Consider the following 19,987-nt stretch of genomic DNA (forward strand, 5'->3'; position numbering starts at 1 on the left):
CTATCAAGGGATTTTTTTGGCACGGTTTGTTCAAAGGGGATTTGCATTTGCCATCCTCTGAGACTTTCAACCCAAGGCAAAGTAGTGTGTTTTTTACAGCTGAGTGCAGATTTGAACCCTGTTATTCAGAGCCCGAGCACAACACTTAACCCACTTCATCACCAAGATGTACACAAAGATGTGTATCCTTCCCCAGCTGTCAATGAGCAGATCCAACAACTGTCTATTTTTTTAAAAAAACCATAATATAGTCAGTTGAAAATAGGAGTAAAAATACAAAGGTCAAAAAACTTCAGAGGAAGGAAATGACAAAACCACCTCTGAGTATTTCTTACCCAAAAGAAAACTCTATAAAATCTGTGGGGTCACCATAAGTGAAAAGGTGACATAAAGACAAATACAGAGAAGGGAAACAGCCTTTCAGGAAAGCAAGCACTTAGCAGGCAATAAAATATGTTTGTCAAGTAACAAAAAGATGCGAGGAAGGAGGGGCTGTGCTTCATAGCCATAATAATAGCGTAACACTTAATAGGCCCTGTCTCTTGTCCTTACCACCAATATTTGGAGCCACCTCCTTTCTAAATGGGACACAGAAGGGGGCTTCTTCTCATTTTAGAAACTATTTGGCTTAAAGTAGAAAAAGTAAATCCTTCCAATATTCTCAATTAAGGCCATTTAGGAATATAAAGATTTTTACCAGCTTTTTCAACTGCTTCTAGCAGCAACTGGCCAGCAAATTCTACAAGATACATGAATCATGATATCATTAGCACATATCTACCAGCCTCCTTGGAGGACCATTCTGCCCCACCAACTACAGCTTCCAAGGATTTTTTTAAAAAAGAAGCTCCATTTAAAGTATATTAGAGGAATCCAATATTAAAACATATGTTACTGTGCAGACACAGTTGGGTCCCTTTCAGAAAAGGTTTGCTGCATTGACCATCAGCCCACAGTAAAAGGAAAGGAATATAGGAATAACATATACTATAATAATTCAAACATGAATTCTGTTAAGGGATATCATAATTCTACTAGTATGTATTCCAAAGTCACATGTACCCATGCACTTATGGCGAGTATGGATATAAAGCACTATTTTTCAGAAAATTACACTGCTAGACTAATACCCACTTGTTGCCCATTTAAAATGTTTTTGTAATAAGGACATATTTTAAGTGAAACAGTAACAGGAAATTATGACCCTTCAGAGAGGGGATATGTACCATGCTGTGATCCACACGGAAAAAGGCCAGCTGACATGGCTTGTTCAGAAGATTTGCGAAGGCAATGAAAGCATCTGCCTCTTCCAGGTTGAGAATAAGGACTGCAGCAATGAAGGACATTCCTTGGACCTTTATAAAACAAAAATGGTGGTTAAACAAACCAAGAAAATACTGTCTGATTTTTATGTTAAGGCAACTGAATATCAGCGGTGATTCTACTCTATATATTAACACTGATAATTTAATAGATAGAGCAATGAGATATGGAATATTAGTTTTACACTCAGCATATCCACAGGAATCAATGAAATTACCAAAATTATTGATTGAGGAAAGGTAGCTCAAAACAGCTACATTGCTGAGGTTTCCACTTTCCAGGTGTAGGGAAAGATGCATATTATCATGAGTGAAAACAGCCCCCCTCTTCTTTAACAGCTGCATTAGGAATGATTGAGAATACAGACAGCTCTGTGCAGTTGCAGATTTAACTTTTGCAAATTTTGATTATTCACGGATTTTATTAATACGTTCTCTCTAAGAATCTCAAGGTCCTCTGGAGTGATTCTGAAAGCTCACACTGGAAGACTTAGGCCCCTTCTACAATGCCATATAATCCAGGTTATCAAAGCAGATAATCCACATTATCTCTTTTGAACAGGATTATATGAGTCTACACTGCCATATAATCCAGTTCAAATCAAATAATCTGTATTTTATATGGCAGTGTAGGAGGGGCCTTAGATATCACTAGAAAACATTAAAGATTCCTAGAAAGGTTAACCATAAAGTAATTCCAGAATAACCAAGTTTTTTTTATAGAGATAGAGGTGTTCTCTTGGGTAAAAAAAGTGTTTTTTAATTCACCGTTTCCCCACTTTCACTGTACTCTCAACCTCTGCAAAAGTGGAAAGCCTAGTGTGTTCACAAAGACATACAAAAGAAATAAAAGTAAGATGTGTGCATGATTTTACAACATAGCAGTGCTTAGGGATTCTCTCCTCTTTATTCTGTGGAAAAAATGTTATTACTAAGCAGTGTACCTCATTCCAAAGCAAATGTTCATAAGATTACATCATCAGAACCCTGCCCTCCCTTCAAGATGGACTATTCTGTAATACTACAGCTAAGACACTATCAAAAGATGTACCAAAATATTCTTCCCCTTCTTCTCCTAGTATTTAATGGCCAAGTAATAATGTTATCTGACTCTAATTTTTTTTAAAAAATCTTATAAGCATGTGATATAACATTTATAGAAGTTCTACATGTATTGTTGGTATTAAGATAATAATGCAACATCAAAGAATACTTACATATCCTACATCAGGTCTGTAACATGTATATGCTCCCAGGACACTGTGCAAAAGATCATGATAAGGGCCTCCCTAGAGAACAGTGGATAACAGAGGTGTATTTTAATACTAGAGAAACAAATGTTATTTTAAAACCAGAAGGATGTCCCACATAGACTTGGCATGTACAGTAGAGTCTCACTTATCCAAGCTTTACTTATCCAGTGTTCTGTATTACCCAAGGCAGTCTGCCTTTTAGTAGACATTGTTTTTGTAGTAAATATTGCAATGTTTTGGTGATAAATTCCTCCTTATTATCCAAGATTTTCGCTTATTCAATGTTTTGCCGGCCCGTTTATCTCGGATAAGTGAGACTCTACTGTACTGGCATTTCTAATCTTACTACAACCATTTAGTGCTGAATTACACAAATGCTGAATTTCAAAAGTTCTAATAACTATTTAATAGCATTTTTGTGTGAATTACCATAAACACCAATTGCTATCACAAAGGAAAATATAGATCCAATTCAGACAAAGTTAGCAGACTTAGTAGTCTGCTATAGCAATACATTCATATTGACACATATACAAGGTGTTTGAAAAAAAACTCCCTAGCTTTAACTTAAAACACATTAAAACTAAGGAGTTCTTTTTCAAAAAACCCTGTATTTCAGCAAGGGTACAAACACATGTGCACCCAGATGCATGTCTATATGTTTTCCTGTTCCTACTACACTTTCGCCAAGTGAGCATAGGCCAGTGATGTACAGAATGACAGAGATTCAGGCAACTGACAAAGCCACCACTGTTTACGAACTGGATCATGATGGCAGTTTCAAGCTACACAATGGAAATTCACAAATTTCCTTTATTTTCTGTTCTGCACATACTGACAATAGAAGCACAGTGGTGACAAAAGCTTGACTTCATCATAGTTATGAATCAAAAGATTTTTTTATAGATGTGGAAAATGCTTGGTAACACCTGTTATGGTTATTATCTCCATTCATAAATTGCATCTGAGGGCCTGTGCATTTAAAAGCAGCCTACTGAAAGAAGTCATTCTGAGAAGAAGAAAAACCTACTCTACCATGTATGTCATTTAATGAAACAAATTCTGGATATAGCATAGACTCATTTTGCATTTACTGCAGCAAATGAAGACGTCAAGTTGTTACCCAATATTAATAAGACACATTCAGTCATAATATTCATTTTTTCAAATGAAAAAATCCTCTCAAAACTGAACATTTGTGTCTTACCCCCAAGTAACTGAAACTCCGAACTCTATTGGCTAGATACATTAAAGATGGGAATAGCACACTAGTCATGCATCCAGGCTGTCCCTTGTCTTAATCTGAATAAATATAGAACACCAAGCACTTTCAGTTTTACTATAGACATAAGGGGAAGGTTATTATACTTCCTTGTAACCAATCATTTCATAATCCTGAAAATTGTGAGTTTCTTTGGGCACTAAGGCTCTGACACTTTACTACAACACCTAACAATTGTTACCTTGTATAAAAATTCTCCTTTCTGTTCAAGCCACCAAACAGCTGACTTGCTGAAAATCACTTTCCCTGTTGCCAACTCAGAGGCAGAATCCTTTCCAGCTAAACAGGTGATCTCGGGTTGCAGTCATGCCACACCCCAGAAAGAATAGCTCCGAACAAAACATGCTGCTCTTGCTCATTGCCTAACTGCTTTACATATCTCCCTTTCTTCTTTGCAGGGAAACACATAAATCAAACCCAACTCACCAGCATTCACCAACCTGGAAACTACTAGTATCAGATGTTGGTCCCCCCCAACAAATCCAGCCCAGAGCAAAAGACAAAGAGCTAATTAATCTACTGCAATGTCATCTGTTCTCTGCTGAATTGCTTAAAAGGGGGAGGTACATCTCCTGTTTAACAATATGCCAAACCTGACACTGTTCCCAGAACGATGACTAAGAATGTGTCATAGAAATACTTATTTCAAAAGGCAAGACAATATAAAATTATGTAGCAGCAGTCTATGCTATGCAGCAGCCTTTTCTTATTTTTTTAAGGTAAACATCAAACAAAAGAGCATGGCATTTATTAACTGAACTTAAGCATGACAGATAATTTGTATTTCTGCAAAAGTTTTAAGGGACCCATTTACTGGTTATAGCAATTGTTGTGGCAAAGCAGCTTAATGTTTTAAACATATTTATCTCTTAATGCAGTAAAAATTACCTTCTGGAAAATGTAGAGGGATGGAAATGTGCGGGATATATCCAATTTTATTAGTTCCAAACTAGCCTCACGATCAGCAACTGATACACCAGCATCTGCAGAGATTAAATCATACAGATTGATAGATATTTTTGTACACTGGCTAATTCAATATCTTAAGGCTAAGTCAATCTCATACACAGTTTGATGAGGTACTTCAAATCAATCTTGAGTGCATTCCACAGTGAATTAACTAAAAGCAAAGCAATATATTCTATAAGACAGCAGTGACAAACCATTACTTTAATTCAAAAGAGCAAGGCTATGACGCCAGTAGGATCTCATTTTATTTCCTCATGCTTCTGTTTTGTTTCCCCTGCATATCCATACTTATTTATGTGACAAGAGGTTGCAACCAGAGGTAATGTCACCTTTGTTAGTATGGAAAGGAGTTACTGGATTTCCCAGCTTGCCCTTCCCTTTCTCTGCTCTGCATCCTCATTTAATCGAGACTACACCCACCCACCCACACATTACTTCACATTGCAAAAATTCCATAAATCCTTTTTGCAACCTTCTGGCTAGCACTGAAAGCAAACTCAGCCATCCCCCCTTACAGAACTCTGGAGAACTGAGTTCAGCAGATATTGCAGGTTTTATGTGCTAAGTGTATGGTTACTTTTAAAACCCAAATCAAAGTTAACTTTATAAGAGCAGTTCTGTAGATACTCAAGATTGATTTGCTCCTGCTTTGATAGACAATCTTACACTTCTCTATCCCTGCCTATTAAGAGGAGCTGTACTATGGCCTGGCATTCTTAGCATTAAATTGAATTCTCGTTGGAAAAACACATTAATAGTAGCTGAAAATTCTTTTAAGAAATGTAAAACAGACATGAAATGACATATGTCACTGCAACATACCTTCTGTATCATTCTCAGCAGCAGTCCCTTCAAACGTCTTCCATCGCTCCTTAGCTCTAGATAAGAAGATTTCATAGAGCTCTGCAAAACACAGAAGGTAGAAGCCAAAATGCAAACTTATAATGTGCTCTAGTAGAGCCATGTGGTATTCACAACAGAACTGATTTTGAGTTACAAATTCTAGTTTAAACTTAAAAGCCAAAACCATCACAACTGGTCCAATTTTCAATCCACTTGTTCGGAAACAATGAAATTAAGTGGTAGCTTTTCATACAGTAATTTCAAAACCAGGGGGAGTTTTGGATAGCAGACAGAACAACAAAAATGTGCTGTTATTCTAGATATGCTTAGAGATATGGCAAATTCTAGATATGCTTAGTGATATAAAAACACATAGAACTAATCGTATACATTCTTATAATTCATATAGTTCATCAACCTATTTTGATATTTACTGAAAATGGAAATGAAAATAGAATGGAGTACTTATATGATAACAGAAGTAAGTTGGCTCTCTCTCTCTCTCTCTCTCTCTCTCTCTCTCTCTCTCTCTCTCTCTCTCTTTGTATATCTGTGTATGGGTGTGAGTGTATAAAGAGAGAGAGATCACTAGAATATCTGAAGTAAATTTTTCAGCCAGCAACATCTAGTATCCATATGCATGCTTTCCTTATTCATATATACATGGGTCCATGGAAGGAGAGAAAAGCAGATAAGCTAAATAAACAGGAGATCACTGACAAATTATTTGATAGCTTTATTTTAAAATGTGCATTAAGGATTACTTCTTAGTGTCTCGTGAAATGAAATGAAAGTATTGTTATTGCAATTTTGAAACGCAATGCAACCCTGCTCATTAACAGGAAAACTATCACATAAAAACCAGCACAGATTGCTTCATATTCACAAAACACCATTCTTCTAAAATAAAATTTGAATGTTTTCAAACCTACCAGGAGTGATATTCAGTTCATTTCCTACGGCGAGACTCCAAACCTTTCCTCGAACACTGGGAGGCAACCCTTGCCACCACAGTTCTCGAACTCTTCTTGTGGAACGCCTACAAAGAAGGGGAAGAAGTGTGTAAGTATTTCTGGCAACCCAACTGTGCCATTGTTGTAGAGGAAAACTAGCAAATCTAGCACTAAGTAGTTGCTAAGCAATGTCTGAATGTTGTGTGGTTTCTGGGCTGACTGGTCATGTTCTAGCAGAATTTTCTCCTGTCTGAATTACTGAAAGCAGCCAACTCCAGCAAAGAAAATTTTGTGTGGGGAGAGACTTCTGTGAATGACAGGATAAAAAGGTGTTAAGAAGGAATTCATGGTGATAGTTGAAGGACTCAATTGTGGGAGTTGGAGGGGAGGTAAGGTAATGTGTACTGGGTGACTGAACTGATTGAATGAAAAGGTCTGATATAGCTCAGTTTAAATATTATGATTACATGCTTGGAACTATGCACCGGAATCTGATAGAGCAACAACTGGTTGTGTCTTGAAAATAAAGCTGAACTGCTTGTTGCTTTGTTAAACCTGACTCTGACTGTCTTCTTTATGCTTGGAACATCAAACTTGATGCTAAACATTAAAGGAACTATAGCTGACCATTCTAATTTGTGGATTTGGTTGGCCATTAATCTGGAATGTCTACCTCCTCCAGCATGACTATATGGTCAACTTCAACCACAGAGTTGAACTGGAGAACCAAGAGATTCCTAGAGAAATATTTTATTGCATACATTTTTTTTATTCACAGTTTTCACCACTTTTGCCAAGAACTTGAGCTCCTAACCCCAGCGCATATGATTGTAATTGTAAAATCATTTTGTCCACATCAAGGTCATCTTGAAGCCCACAACCCAAATCCAAGAAGGAATTGAAGTGAGGACCATAGGACAAGGTGAGAGAGGCAGGCATCGAAGGCCAGGAACTGTGGAGCCAGTTTAGATGGCCCTACGTAACACCAACATTTTAGTTGTCAGTCCTGTTTTAGTTGTCCATGTAATTCTAAAAATACAGAATATCGGCACACATTGCTTTCATGTGGTTAGAAGCGGGCAGATTTACTTTCAATCTGTCAGAAGCGTATTGAAAGTAAATCCTTCCTACTGAGCCCAATTTCAAAACAGCAAGAATAGGGTTGCCGATGGGGTAAACAATAACTGTGCCCCACATGGTATTTCTAAACAACACAGGGCTTGAGAGGGCAAGTAATTCTAGACCACAATCATCCCAAAGACTTCACCAAAATGGAGACACACAACACTTTTGAGAGATACAAAAGATTGTGTGAAGCTTACATTACTAAGTCTTCTATACTTACATGCTCTCCCAATTAGGCAGGATTTCATTGACCCAAATCACCATGGCACTAGCAATATTCTCTTCTTGTCTGAAGCGCTCTTTCATTATTTTCTTTCTTCTGTGTGCTTCTTTAATTTCTATTAAATCCAGAAGTTTAAATGCAATGTGACTTCTAAAACTTTGCACTGATACAGCAAAAATATATAATTACAAAGTAGGGATTGAATGCAAGTCACTTGCAAATAAATGTACTTACATATCACACTGTGAAGGTTAGTCTTTAAAAGTATATTCAGCTCCCTCTACAGCAATCTCCTCCATCCCACCACCCCTTATTCCTGCTAATTATATATTTGTTACAGTGTTGTAATCTCCTTGTACTACCACCTTTGGGAGACATAATGACTGTTTACAGTTATGAAAAGTAATTAAATCATCAGAGTCTCATTTTATTTTCCCCCAGAATACTTCCTAAATTCTTGAAATTGCTTTATAGAAACTTTGGAGAAAAGCAGTAGTATAATATACATAGTTACAGGAAAACATGTTATTTGAACAAAATTTTGTGGAAGGCTTTCACAAGAATCTACTTAGAGCATGAACCACAACAAAACACATTAGATTAAACGCCACTGAAAGTCAAACTGATTTCAAAGCATTGATGAGTGTCATTCAACCATAGTGGATTTTCAGTAAGTAATGATTCAATGCAGCAGGAGGCTGAAAACTGATTTCATTTACAATATGCACAATAGAGGGTGTAGTTGTTATTACATGCCTACAAGTCATTTCATTATTACGACAACCCTAAAATGAGCTATGAAGGTTCTCAACCTGTGGGTCCCCAGATGTTTTGGCCTTCAACTCCCAGAAATCCTAACAACTGGTAATCTGGGTGGGATTTCTGGGAGCTGTAGGCCAAAACACTTGGGGACTGAGTCCTAGTCCAACATTCAATCAATGACACCAACTTTTATAGTTGTGCTAGGTCCAACTATATGAATAAAATGTTTTGTGGTTTTTTAAAAACTAGCACATTGATTACAGCATAAACTTCCATGAAATAGAGTCCATTTCTGAGTAACTGGCAAGTCTTTATAGCGGGGCAAGGAAGAGAAATAGGTGAGGTTAGATGGCAATAAAATCTGAGATGTAAAGGCCAAAGTTTTGAATCACAAATTTTGAAATTAAAAACATGAATGACTATGTTGGCATTTTATACCAACTTTATTATTTCTTCTCTACAGTCATACTTGCCAACTGAGAATAATATTGAATAATATGGTGGATGAAATTTAGTTCAGTCCATAAAAGCTAATTCCATTTCAAAAATCTGTTTCTCTTTAAGATGCCATAAATATTGTTTATGATTACAAGATTGACAGAGTAGAGTTCAAAGACATGAAGCAATTCAATATTCACAGCTAAATATTGTTATCAATTACTAACAAGCTTTGGAGAAGGCAAATAAATCCTTTATAAGATCTAGTGTTTAGGGCTACGAATTTTCACATAATCTTGATGTAAGGAGGTTATTGCTATTTAGTTGGGGAAAGAATCCACTCAAGTATTTGGCTGCTTCGAGAAAAGCTGCTGAAGGTTGGGAGGAAATGATCGTCTTTTTCATGTAGAATAGTTACTGGTTCCAGAAAACAGTGTATGCCTAAATTGTGGTTCTTCTTAGTAAATGCAAACTAGCATGCTTCTCTTGCAGTTTCTTTGACCAGTGCAAATACTATTTATTTATTCATATGAACTCATGCCAGTAAATCAATATCTATATGCCCTATCAAAATATCACACCGAAAACAATGTAGAAATTGTGATAATTCATGTTTTCAGTTCCTCCTTTTCAGTTCATGACATTACACAGAAATGTAAACACTGAAGTAAAATCTGGAAAACACTAAATTTAAAATTGACTTTAGTATTTTTTTTAAACAATCCCTTTAGCCCAGGATCATCTCTATTCCATTATGTTCTCAGACATGTCTCAAAATAATATACCTAAACACATTTAAAAGGACACAATATTACAATGGTTAAGGGTTGCCATACCTCTCTTTTTGGCTTCAGCCACCATTTCATCATATTCTTGTCTGTGACGTAAAGCCTCTTCTACAGATTTAGCAGGAAGATTCCTAAAAAGAAACTGCAATAAATACAAATGTAGCTGATTTCCCAAGTAATGGGAAATAAAATTCATAGCCTATTTATTTCCAACAATATCCACTTGGGAATCAGACAGGCTACCATAACCAGTTTTGCAAAAGAAGAACTTTTCAAGATGCAGGCAAATTATATATATGAGGAATAGAAAGCACACTGACCAGAATATACCAAATCCTTACAATTTGCTTCTGTGCACAATTCATGGTGCTGGTTTTTGACCTGCAAAGTTCTATATACTTTGGAGATAAGGATATCTGAAGGACTATGCGAATAAATGAAGGAACTTAAAAGAACACCAAACAAAATTTTATCAGTTCAACCATCACTGCTTTCCCTTGTCTGAAGTTTGAGCTTTGTATTGAACCTGTGAGGCATTTTAAAGACAGGATAACTTAAAACAAGCAATTATCTAAAGTGAGTGAGGGGTTTTATTTATCTTTTCTAAAGCAAACCAAGAGCACAGTTGTAATAAAAATACAAAGTTCAAAACTTGGAATTATACGAAATGCCATTTGACCAGCAGCTGGCCACTTGGAATGCCTCTGGTGTTGCTGTAAGAAGGTCCTCCACTGTACATGAGGCAGGGCTCAGACTGCATTGTAATAGGTGGTCTGTTAGAGGTGTAACAACAGTGTGATTTGTTATAGAGGTGCTTCCTTGGTGGCAATTACTACTTGCTTTAGACAACCAGGAACTTGTATATTTAATGATCCTGGTATTTATAAAACTATTTACAAACACTGGTTACCAAAATTAACATAGCAGAAATTAGTTTTAAGAAATGTATGTCTACTTCCTGTTTTACTTAATCTTCCCTACTTGATCCTACAAACAGCTATAATTTTGAGACCTCGTTTCCCATCTGTCCAAAGCCTCCACACTACCCAGCACATATCCAGTTTCTAAACAGACACAGTGAAACTTAACAATCCCAAAGCTGATGTACAGAAAACAACACATGAAAGATTTGAGTGCCCCATATCCAGAAACACAATGAGTACTGGTCTAAAAATATTTATTGTAAACCTATTCAAGAACTCCAGTGGCATAAGCACCAAATTTATATAATTACCTCAGCAATACATTTTAAGTATGCACAATAACCATTTAGTACTATCCCTGGAATATATTTGAAAAAACATATTACTCTCGAACATGAAATTGATATTCTGCATATAAAGATTCCATGAAAACTTACGATGGTCGATCTTCCAAAATAAGAGCAGTTGTTGAAAGTGGCTCAAATTCAAAGTTTCTACGTCTCATTGTGTGCGGCGCAGGTTTACACATTTTTCCAGTTCTTGCTTCATATTCCTAAACAACATTAAGTGATCCATGTTTAGAATGTCTGCAGCACAGTTCAGACTTCTATCAATGCAACTAGCTACAAGGTGAGTCACTCAGGTAATGTCAACTGCAACATCAAATAACTACTACCAGCAATCATGCAGTACCAGTTTCTAAGATATGGAGTGAGATATGTTTCTGATAATTGTGTGAGTAGGTGCCATGCATGTGCAGTTGTGAGAGTAACAGTGCACAAGTTAGACCTCTTCGAAAATCCACACAAAGAGAAGGAAAGGCAGAAATGAAACAACCTGCTATTGACTGGGATACTTGCCTCATTTGGTTTCAACAATGGTGTGCTGTTACATAGCCCATCAGCCTTCCTAATTTGCTGGAGTTAGGGACACAGTACCCTCATGAAAATTGAAAAACGGCAAATAAAAAGTCCTATTTTTTTACCTGAAAGATAATCTCTCCAGGAATCTCTAGGTCCTCCAGTATAACTCTATGGTAAACTTCTGCCAGAACACCTCTCTCTAAGAATCTATATAATCATGCTGGAGGGCCTAGAGATTCCTGGAGAGGTGTTCTCTCTAGGAATCTTCAAATCCTTCAGCACAACTCTATTGGTGAAAGTTGATCATAGAATCACACTGAAAGACCTAGAGATTTCTAGAGAGAACATAACGTATTTCTTTGTATAGTAGTTACACTTTTTATCCCCTTTTTGGTTGCGACTATTACGCAGTGAAAAAAAAATCCAGCTATTGGGTGGGTGCACTATTATACATCACTCCTCTGTGTGCCTGCCTCCATAGTTCCAAAAGGGGAGGCACGCAGGGGAGTTGTACCCTTCATTCACTGACCTGGGTGAGTGAACTAAGGATACGGCTATCATGCGAGGAATTCCAATTTTGCCACCCCCAAAATGGGGATGCAACTATTATGCAATGGCAACTATTATGTAATAAAATAAGTTATGAATCAAGTTTGCAGAAGTTAAATCTGTAAATGCGGAAGGCTGATTGTAGCAGGCTTAGTCTCAGGTTTACATCCTGCCTCTTCACAGTTATATATGAATAGAGCTCCTGATTTGAGTATCTCATTTGCCAGGAATGTCACAAAATCAAAAATCATAAAGTTGGAAGAGACCACATGGACCACCTAATCCAACCCCTGCTATGCAGGAAAAGCACAATCAAAGCATCCCCAATAGACACCCCAGTCAGCTTAAAAATCTCCAAGGAAGGAACTTCCACCACATTCTGAGGCAGTGAGTTCCACTGTTAGAAGTTCTACCTAATGTATTCCAGGTGAGTCTGACCAAAGCATTCACTAAATATAACTAAGAACATTAAGCTCTGTGTTTTACCCCGTCTGCATACATACACATCCCACTGCTTAACATATTAAATTGAGGTGAAATATTAACTGTAACTTAAAAACATACTTTGAAAGCTTTGTTTCAAAGAACTGCATTCCAGTGGTTTTTCATTAACCTCTGCACTAGGTATCTGATCAATCTTTAGGGTAAGGAGATCAGGGGGCATTACTATCTGTCTACAAATACAGTTTCCCACTAAAGATACTTCAAATTCCCCACTAGATTCTGCAGGCACTTATTTGAAGTGTGAAGAACCCAATTAGTTTGTAACTGAAAAGTCTTTTACAACATGACTGGATTTGTTCCTACACAGAATCAATTACACTCAGAAGAACACAGATTTTCTCATGAAGACTTCTATTTCATTTTTTTCTAAAGCTTCCATCTTACTTTCAGAAATTTACAATCTGCTAAGAAGTAACTCCCACTGAGTTCCATTAGGCTTATCGCCAGTCAAATGGGTTTAAGATTGCAGCTTTAAACTGTGACAACTCAAAATATTCTAAAACTGTTTATTCAGAAAAAAATACTTTTGCCAAAATATATTTCACTAAATAAATTCTGGTACAGCCTTTTAAAAGCATCATAGCAAAATAGATACTTATTTTAGATATAATTATTGTCTGCAAGTGTCCAGAGATTCAGAATAAAGCATAAAAGATTAGCGGTATTTTTCCTTCCAACAAAGCATGCTGCATGCTAGTCTTGGGGGGAAAGTGTATATTGACTATGGCCTGTGGCCCAGATGCGGCCCTGCTAAGTCATTTACCCAGTCCCTGCCCTAAACTTTAGACTTATGGTCACTCAAAATCTGAAATGACTTGAAGGCACACAAAAACAATCTCATCAATCAAAAGCAGGCCCATACTTCCCATGGAAATGCTGGTAAGTTTATGTTGGTTAAAGTTGTTCTTCATGTTGAATATTGTATTATTCTTTCAATTGTTTTTTGCATTACAAATAAGATATGTGCAGAGTGTTTGATTAATTTTTTTTAACTATAATATCCTCCCCCCCCCAAATGTCTTGGGGACCATGAACTGCCTCTCTGTTTAAAAAGTTTGAGGACTCCTGATTTAATGCATCCCTTCATGAATTGCTATTGTGGTTTCTAATTCATTAGTTATGATGTGACCACCTAAAACAAACAGAGGCTCCCTTCCTTTTGCAGTGGCAGTAATAAAGGAACTGCAATATTTATTTGGCTTTGAGCCATAACAACGTTACTGTTGCATTAGAGAAGGGTATTGGGACAGTTAAATGAAAGTACTTTTTCTTTCTTTCAACATGGCTTTGCAGTGCAATCTTTCCTGTGGGATGAAGAAGAAGTGCAAAGAAACCCCAGAAGTCATCTTGTCTGCAGAGATTGTTTTATTACATCTACAGGCTTGTTGAGGCAGCAGAAGCAGGAAGCAACACTTGGCTAAGTCAGGCCCCTTCTACACAGCTGTATAAAATCCACATTATCTGCTTTGAACTGGATTATATGGCAGTGTAGACTAAGGTAATCCAGTTCAAATCAGATACTGTGAATTTTCTGCATTGATAACTTGGAATATCTGGCAGTACAGAAGGGGCCCCAGGTGACAAACAACTGTCTGGTTCAGGTTAAGGATAAAATGATGGGGCCCTGGCAGAGTCACTGGAACTGGGGCCCTTCCTCCTCTTCCCCTCTCAGAGGTAAGACCATTTTTAAAATTGAGGTCAAATGGCATTATTTATGGCACTTCAGTGGAATTTTTATAACTGGTTTGGATGAATGTTAAACTAAACTCCACAGAAGACTGTCTTACAAACGTCTATGTTAGCAATTCCAGTACTTTGTCAATAGTATACTGCAAAATAAGGAACTCTGTACGATTCATCAAATGAAACATTATCCCCAACAGACAGATTCCAAAACATTTTCAAAAGATCAAATTAGCAGAATATGAAAACTGTCTACTCAGAGAACATTACAAGCAATCAGCACTTTTAAAAATTCAACTTGAGAAACAGGATGTAATAAAAATGAAAAACCAAGCCAGTGAACAGATAATGGTAGATGCTTGCCAGGTTTATCAGCTGTAGTCATGACTATGTATATTCATACTGTTAAGAAAAGAAAGTTTTATAATTTAACTCCTGCACTTTGCATAAAGTTCATGTGCTAATCCTGCTTTGAAATTATTTGCAATTCATAATAGGGACAAGGATCTGTACAATACAGTTTACACACAGCCTTGCCTGAAGTAATGTTAAGTAAGCACTTCAAAGCTATTTGAGAAGGTATCTCATTTTTGATAATTGCCACTGTCATCAAGACATAAAATCAAACAGAAGTGGTGTTTTGTCAGTATTAGTATGCATAAAGGGAAGGAGAGGGATACGAAAGTGAACAACAAATGTCTTGTTTATTCTGCGGTACATGTGACAAACCTAAAGACAGCTCTTTTGAATGCTTTACAACTGAGCAAAAGCATTTATTTTGTACAAGGTAAAGCTTTCAGCTAACATTGTTACCTCGTTATTTCTCTATCAGGCAAGAAAATAATGAATAATGTTTAGGAGCTTTGGTGCCAATGAGGCTTCATTTCAAGAAGCTAGATTATACTGTATATTCCCTGTATCTGTGGGGAATATGTCCCACAACACCTCATATATACATGTGAAACCATGGTTAACAGCACACACTAACATTTGTTTATACTTGAGCCAGAAGTATATCACAGAACAGCACTGAAAGACCTAGAGAGGTCCACAAACACTTCCAGGGAGGTATATTTTTGGAGCATGGTAGTGAAACTATGGATATTGAACCTGTGGATAAGGGGGCTGTAATGTACAGTACAAGTTCTGTATTTGTGGGAGAAATATCAGTTATTTCATTTATCCATGACTGACAAAATATGTCCTGTCTAGGCATTTTCTAGGTCCTTCGGTATAATTCTATAGTATTCTTGGGCCAGAAGTCTCATTTCAATAGGGCTTGCTATTATCCATTATTTTGGTTCATCCAGGCAAAGTCCAGGAATATATCCTCCATGGATATGGGACAGTACTGTACATGCAAATGAAAAGGAAATTAACAGCACACACACTTCTAGGCAGTATGACATACCGGCTTTCAAGAATAGATATCCAGCTGCCAAATCTTATTTAACATGCCATTATAAATGCAGGCAACCAGATATTGGTGGACTGCAACTCTTACCAGCCCATGCCAGCACACCCAGTTACAAGAGACACTGAGAGTTAGTCAAGACCATCCAGAGTGCCACAGCTGTCTATTTCTGTTATATGTGAGAGAAATAATAAGCAACTGAAAGTAACTGTAGCTCATGGTGAGGATGACAAAAGAGGATTATCTATACCTTTAAAACTCCATAGGGAAGTCCTTTCCACCATGGACTTCACCAAATATGTTGAATAACATTCTCCATCATCCTCAACATGTAGCAGCATTCTAGTTCTCTCTAACTCCTACCAGATCTACTTGGGTTGGGATTTTTTTTATTTATTGTAACTTTAATATCTGACCGTTCTACATACTCCTCCTTCATTAGTTTTTCCTCCTACTTTGTGGCCCCATTTACACTGCCATATAATCCAGTTTCTGAATCCAAATTATCTGCTTTGAACTGGATTATATGGCAGTATAGACCCCATCTGTGTCTGTATTCAATTCTAAGCATGCAACAAGAGACTGTCTTAGTTTCCATTATAGTATGTTGTAAACATGTTTAGGCTCTTGGCAAATGCACTAGGACAGTGATGGCGAACCTATGACATGCGTGTCAGCACTGACACGCGTAGCCATTTTTGATGACACGCGGTCGCATGCGGCCACATACAGCAAAGTATGAGACCGCATGCCAATAAGGACGTCTCATCCTCGGCTCCTGCACGGCCAGGTGCAGGAGCTGAGGATGAAACATTTGCTGTAGTCTAGTGTAGACACTCTGTGCCAGAGGTCTGTAGGCCAAAACAACAGAACTCTGGCACAGAGCATCTAGTTCTGGGACTTCCGGTTAGGCCATTGACCTTGATCTTTGACCTCACTTCTGGCCAGCGGAGCAGGGAGCAGCAGAATGCTGCGGGGAACGTATGTCTGGGGGCCTTGTGATCGTCATTACCAGCAACCACATAACCACAGCAATCATCATCCAATTCAGGAACAAAAAAGTCACTAATAAGCAGGTTAGTTCAAGAATTCCCCCTCCCCCTCATTTATCTTACTTCACAGCACCCCACACAAATTAAATAATATCAAGACCAACAAAAAAACCTGTCTGATGGATGGACAAAGAAGTCACTAAGCAGGTAAGTTAAATAATTAGCTTTTGGTTTATTAAAAAGAGTTATATATTACAATTATACATTTTTGTTATTTAAACTATAAATATTGTGAAATTATGGGTTTTTTCTCGAAGTGACACACCACCTGAGTTATGCTCGGTTTTTTGGCGAATTTTGACACACCAAGCTCAAAAGGTTGCCCATTACTGCACTAGGAAATGCCCTATCAATCAGACCAGTTTTCCACCACTGCCTGGCTTCATCAATAAAATTTTACTTATCTAATAAATAAGCTACCACCTCTAAAGAGATATTTTTTAAAAAACTAAAAAAAATCCACAGAAAGAAGTCAAAGCAATGGGATGTCACCAGTGTAACCAATATGCAGCCAGGATAATCAGTGCTGCATCCATCATTACAGGGTCCTCAGTGTCTCATTCTTCCCTGACACAAATTAATTGGAGTACAGATCTGTTGTGTTCACTGTTTCCTCTATTAAATATAGCAAAATCATTCATTGCTACTAAGACAGACATCAAAAATGAAATTCTGCACAGAAATAAACAAGTGAGAAATCCAAACTGCAGAAGTGGGGATCACTGACTCTTTAGGAAAGGTGACTCAATATTAAACTCAATATTAAACCGAAAACCTGACAAAGTGGTTCAAAACGATTTTAGAAAGCATAACTTGAATTGTAGTATGATGTGGTAACATATTTACCACGATAAATTGGAATTTAAAAGATAGTTGCAGAAGTAAACTCATTAGCACATTCCATTTTCTCTAAATAAACAGTATCATTTCAATGCCAACAATAACTAAATTCTGAGAGACTCAAATGTTAGCATCGTAAAAAATTGCAACTGCCATCTCACCCTGACCCTCTGTCCTACATGGCAAAACTGAATAAATCCCACAATGTTGATTTTTCCATTCATGCTAACAGGAGTATCAGTTTTTCCCCTTCAACTCTTGACTAAGGTTTTAAGCAGGGCAAAAATATCAAAGAAAAAGCTAATATTTGCATGGTGGGAATCCAAGTTATACATAGTTGGAATAGGGATTTAAAAGATAAAGGGAGTAACTGTAGGAACTTGTACTTGCTTGCATCTGCCAATATCCTTCAGTATTAACCTAGAATATTTCCAATTCTGTTTCTAGCAGGGCAGATGTTTCCACATTTTGAAGAGAGTAGTATAAAATAAAATTCTTATCCTCTTCTCACATTATTCTAAAGCTATTATCAACAAAAGAATGATACAATCTGAAGGATTAAATGTTTCTAGGAGGCAATATAACTTAAATGACGCTTCAGCTGAGATGTGTTAGACTGTGTTGGAAATGTACCTAAAAGCACCTGTTCATAGGTATACAAAGCAGTTCACATCCTTTTTGAATAACTATAGACTGCATCATTTGAATTTCACAGGTAATTAATCAATGTATTCATACATATGTATACTTTAATTTAGCAAGCAAGTCATTGTGCACTGCATTTCCAAGATGACATGCCATTGTCCATGGCAGAAAGAGGCAGAAGTTGGCCTTAAAGCACCAGGGAAATGTTGCATGAAGAGGAAAAAAACCCACTTCATTTATATTTACCATCTGGTAAAATTGCATTAGAATTATGTGGTTTCACAGAACAGGCAGAGACAGTCAACCCATTGAAATAACGTATATGTGGTCAAGTTTGTCAGGGTATTTAAAGGCTTGGAGATCAGAATGTTAAAGGAGAAAGTTTAGCAGGACTAAGTATATCTTGACTACAACAGAAAATCTGACTAAATTTAAAATAAAGAAAATAGCACAGTATCAATATTATAAACGGAAGAAGGGAAATGAGTAAAATTTGCCTTTTAGTAATGGTATCAATGGTTTAATGAGTTAGTACTATTACCTCATGCTACTATTATATGATGTGCCTTCTATTTCAATGATTGCTAAAAATATCCCATGCATTGCATAGAATGTGATAAAAAATATTAAATTGCATACCCCTGTGCTTAATAGATTGGGTGTAGATACTGATGCAACACTGCCAGAACTTTCATCCTAATGAGAAAAACAGAAGTAAATCCTTAGAGCATACATTTGACAGACATTAATACAAAGCAATTTTCATGCAAATCTTAGAATCTGTTTTAATAGTTTGGATATAACACTGGCACATCAGATCGAGTTAAGACTGAGGCATCACCAACAGAAAGGTAAATTATGTAAAGATAGCCACCCAAATTTCAAAGCTAGTGTTAGAAAATAAATGAAATAAATGGAAGATAACAACTGAATTCTATTTCCAACCTTCTGGATGTTCAAAGAAGTCACAGTATATCAGGAGTTTATGGAAGTGTGTGTGTGTGTGCCTAGAAAAGATGTGTGCAAAGGATAATCATATGCTGAGCTACACAAATGTTCTACATTTTTTATCAGTAGTTTCATCTGTGAAAATTTTCTAGACCACTGTATTACTCTTATTTTGTTCATGGAATCTGCTACTCATTCATCAATAATCGTATTTTTACATTTTTGACAAAAACCTGAAGGCCACTATAATCTAAACTAGTAACCAAAATGTGATTGTTGCCACCTTTAGCCATGGAATTCGGTACTTGCAAAAGACATATATGCTTGTAATCATCTATGAAAAGCTGTTCCTTAAGGATTCTGTTGAGAGTAATCTTCCATTCACAAGTTATCCCCCCCCCCATCTCTCTCTATACATACATACATACACACACACACACACACACACACACACTTTCTCTCATTCAAGTAGAGCTCAACTGTAAAAAAAGATAATTGCTCCAGGTTTCACAGCTATGACATCATCTATTAAAGTACTGCAAGAATTTCCCTAAATTTATAGTTGAATTTCTGCACTGAAATCTACTTAGTGGGTAATTCCATGGATT

The 19,987-nt window shown here is 36.9% G+C and overlaps 1 protein-coding gene across 2 annotated transcripts in view; it reads right to left on the reverse strand.

Moving 5' to 3' along the window:
• Window positions 1-19,987, reverse strand: part of tbc1d12 (TBC1 domain family member 12) — a 63,386-nt gene that overhangs the window by 5,415 nt on the left and 37,984 nt on the right. Inside the window, exons 3-11 of one of the 2 annotated variants that reach the window (XM_016995331.2) lie at window positions 19,071-19,127; window positions 11,319-11,434; window positions 10,007-10,089; window positions 7,968-8,085; window positions 6,602-6,708; window positions 5,649-5,729; window positions 4,746-4,840; window positions 2,540-2,611; window positions 1,227-1,355 (exon numbers count right to left, since the gene is read on the reverse strand). In XM_016995331.2, coding sequence (XP_016850820.2) covers window positions 1,227-1,355; window positions 2,540-2,611; window positions 4,746-4,840; window positions 5,649-5,729; window positions 6,602-6,708; window positions 7,968-8,085; window positions 10,007-10,089; window positions 11,319-11,434; window positions 19,071-19,127 — 858 coding nt within the window. The remainder of the gene's footprint in view (window positions 1-1,226; window positions 1,356-2,539; window positions 2,612-4,745; window positions 4,841-5,648; window positions 5,730-6,601; window positions 6,709-7,967; window positions 8,086-10,006; window positions 10,090-11,318; window positions 11,435-19,070; window positions 19,128-19,987) is intronic. The other variant, XM_062976172.1, reaches the window with a different exon arrangement.

The sequence above is a fragment of the Anolis carolinensis genome, chromosome 3 (genome assembly GCF_035594765.1).
Source record: "Anolis carolinensis isolate JA03-04 chromosome 3, rAnoCar3.1.pri, whole genome shotgun sequence".
Taxonomy (NCBI): Eukaryota; Metazoa; Chordata; class Lepidosauria; order Squamata; family Dactyloidae; genus Anolis; species Anolis carolinensis.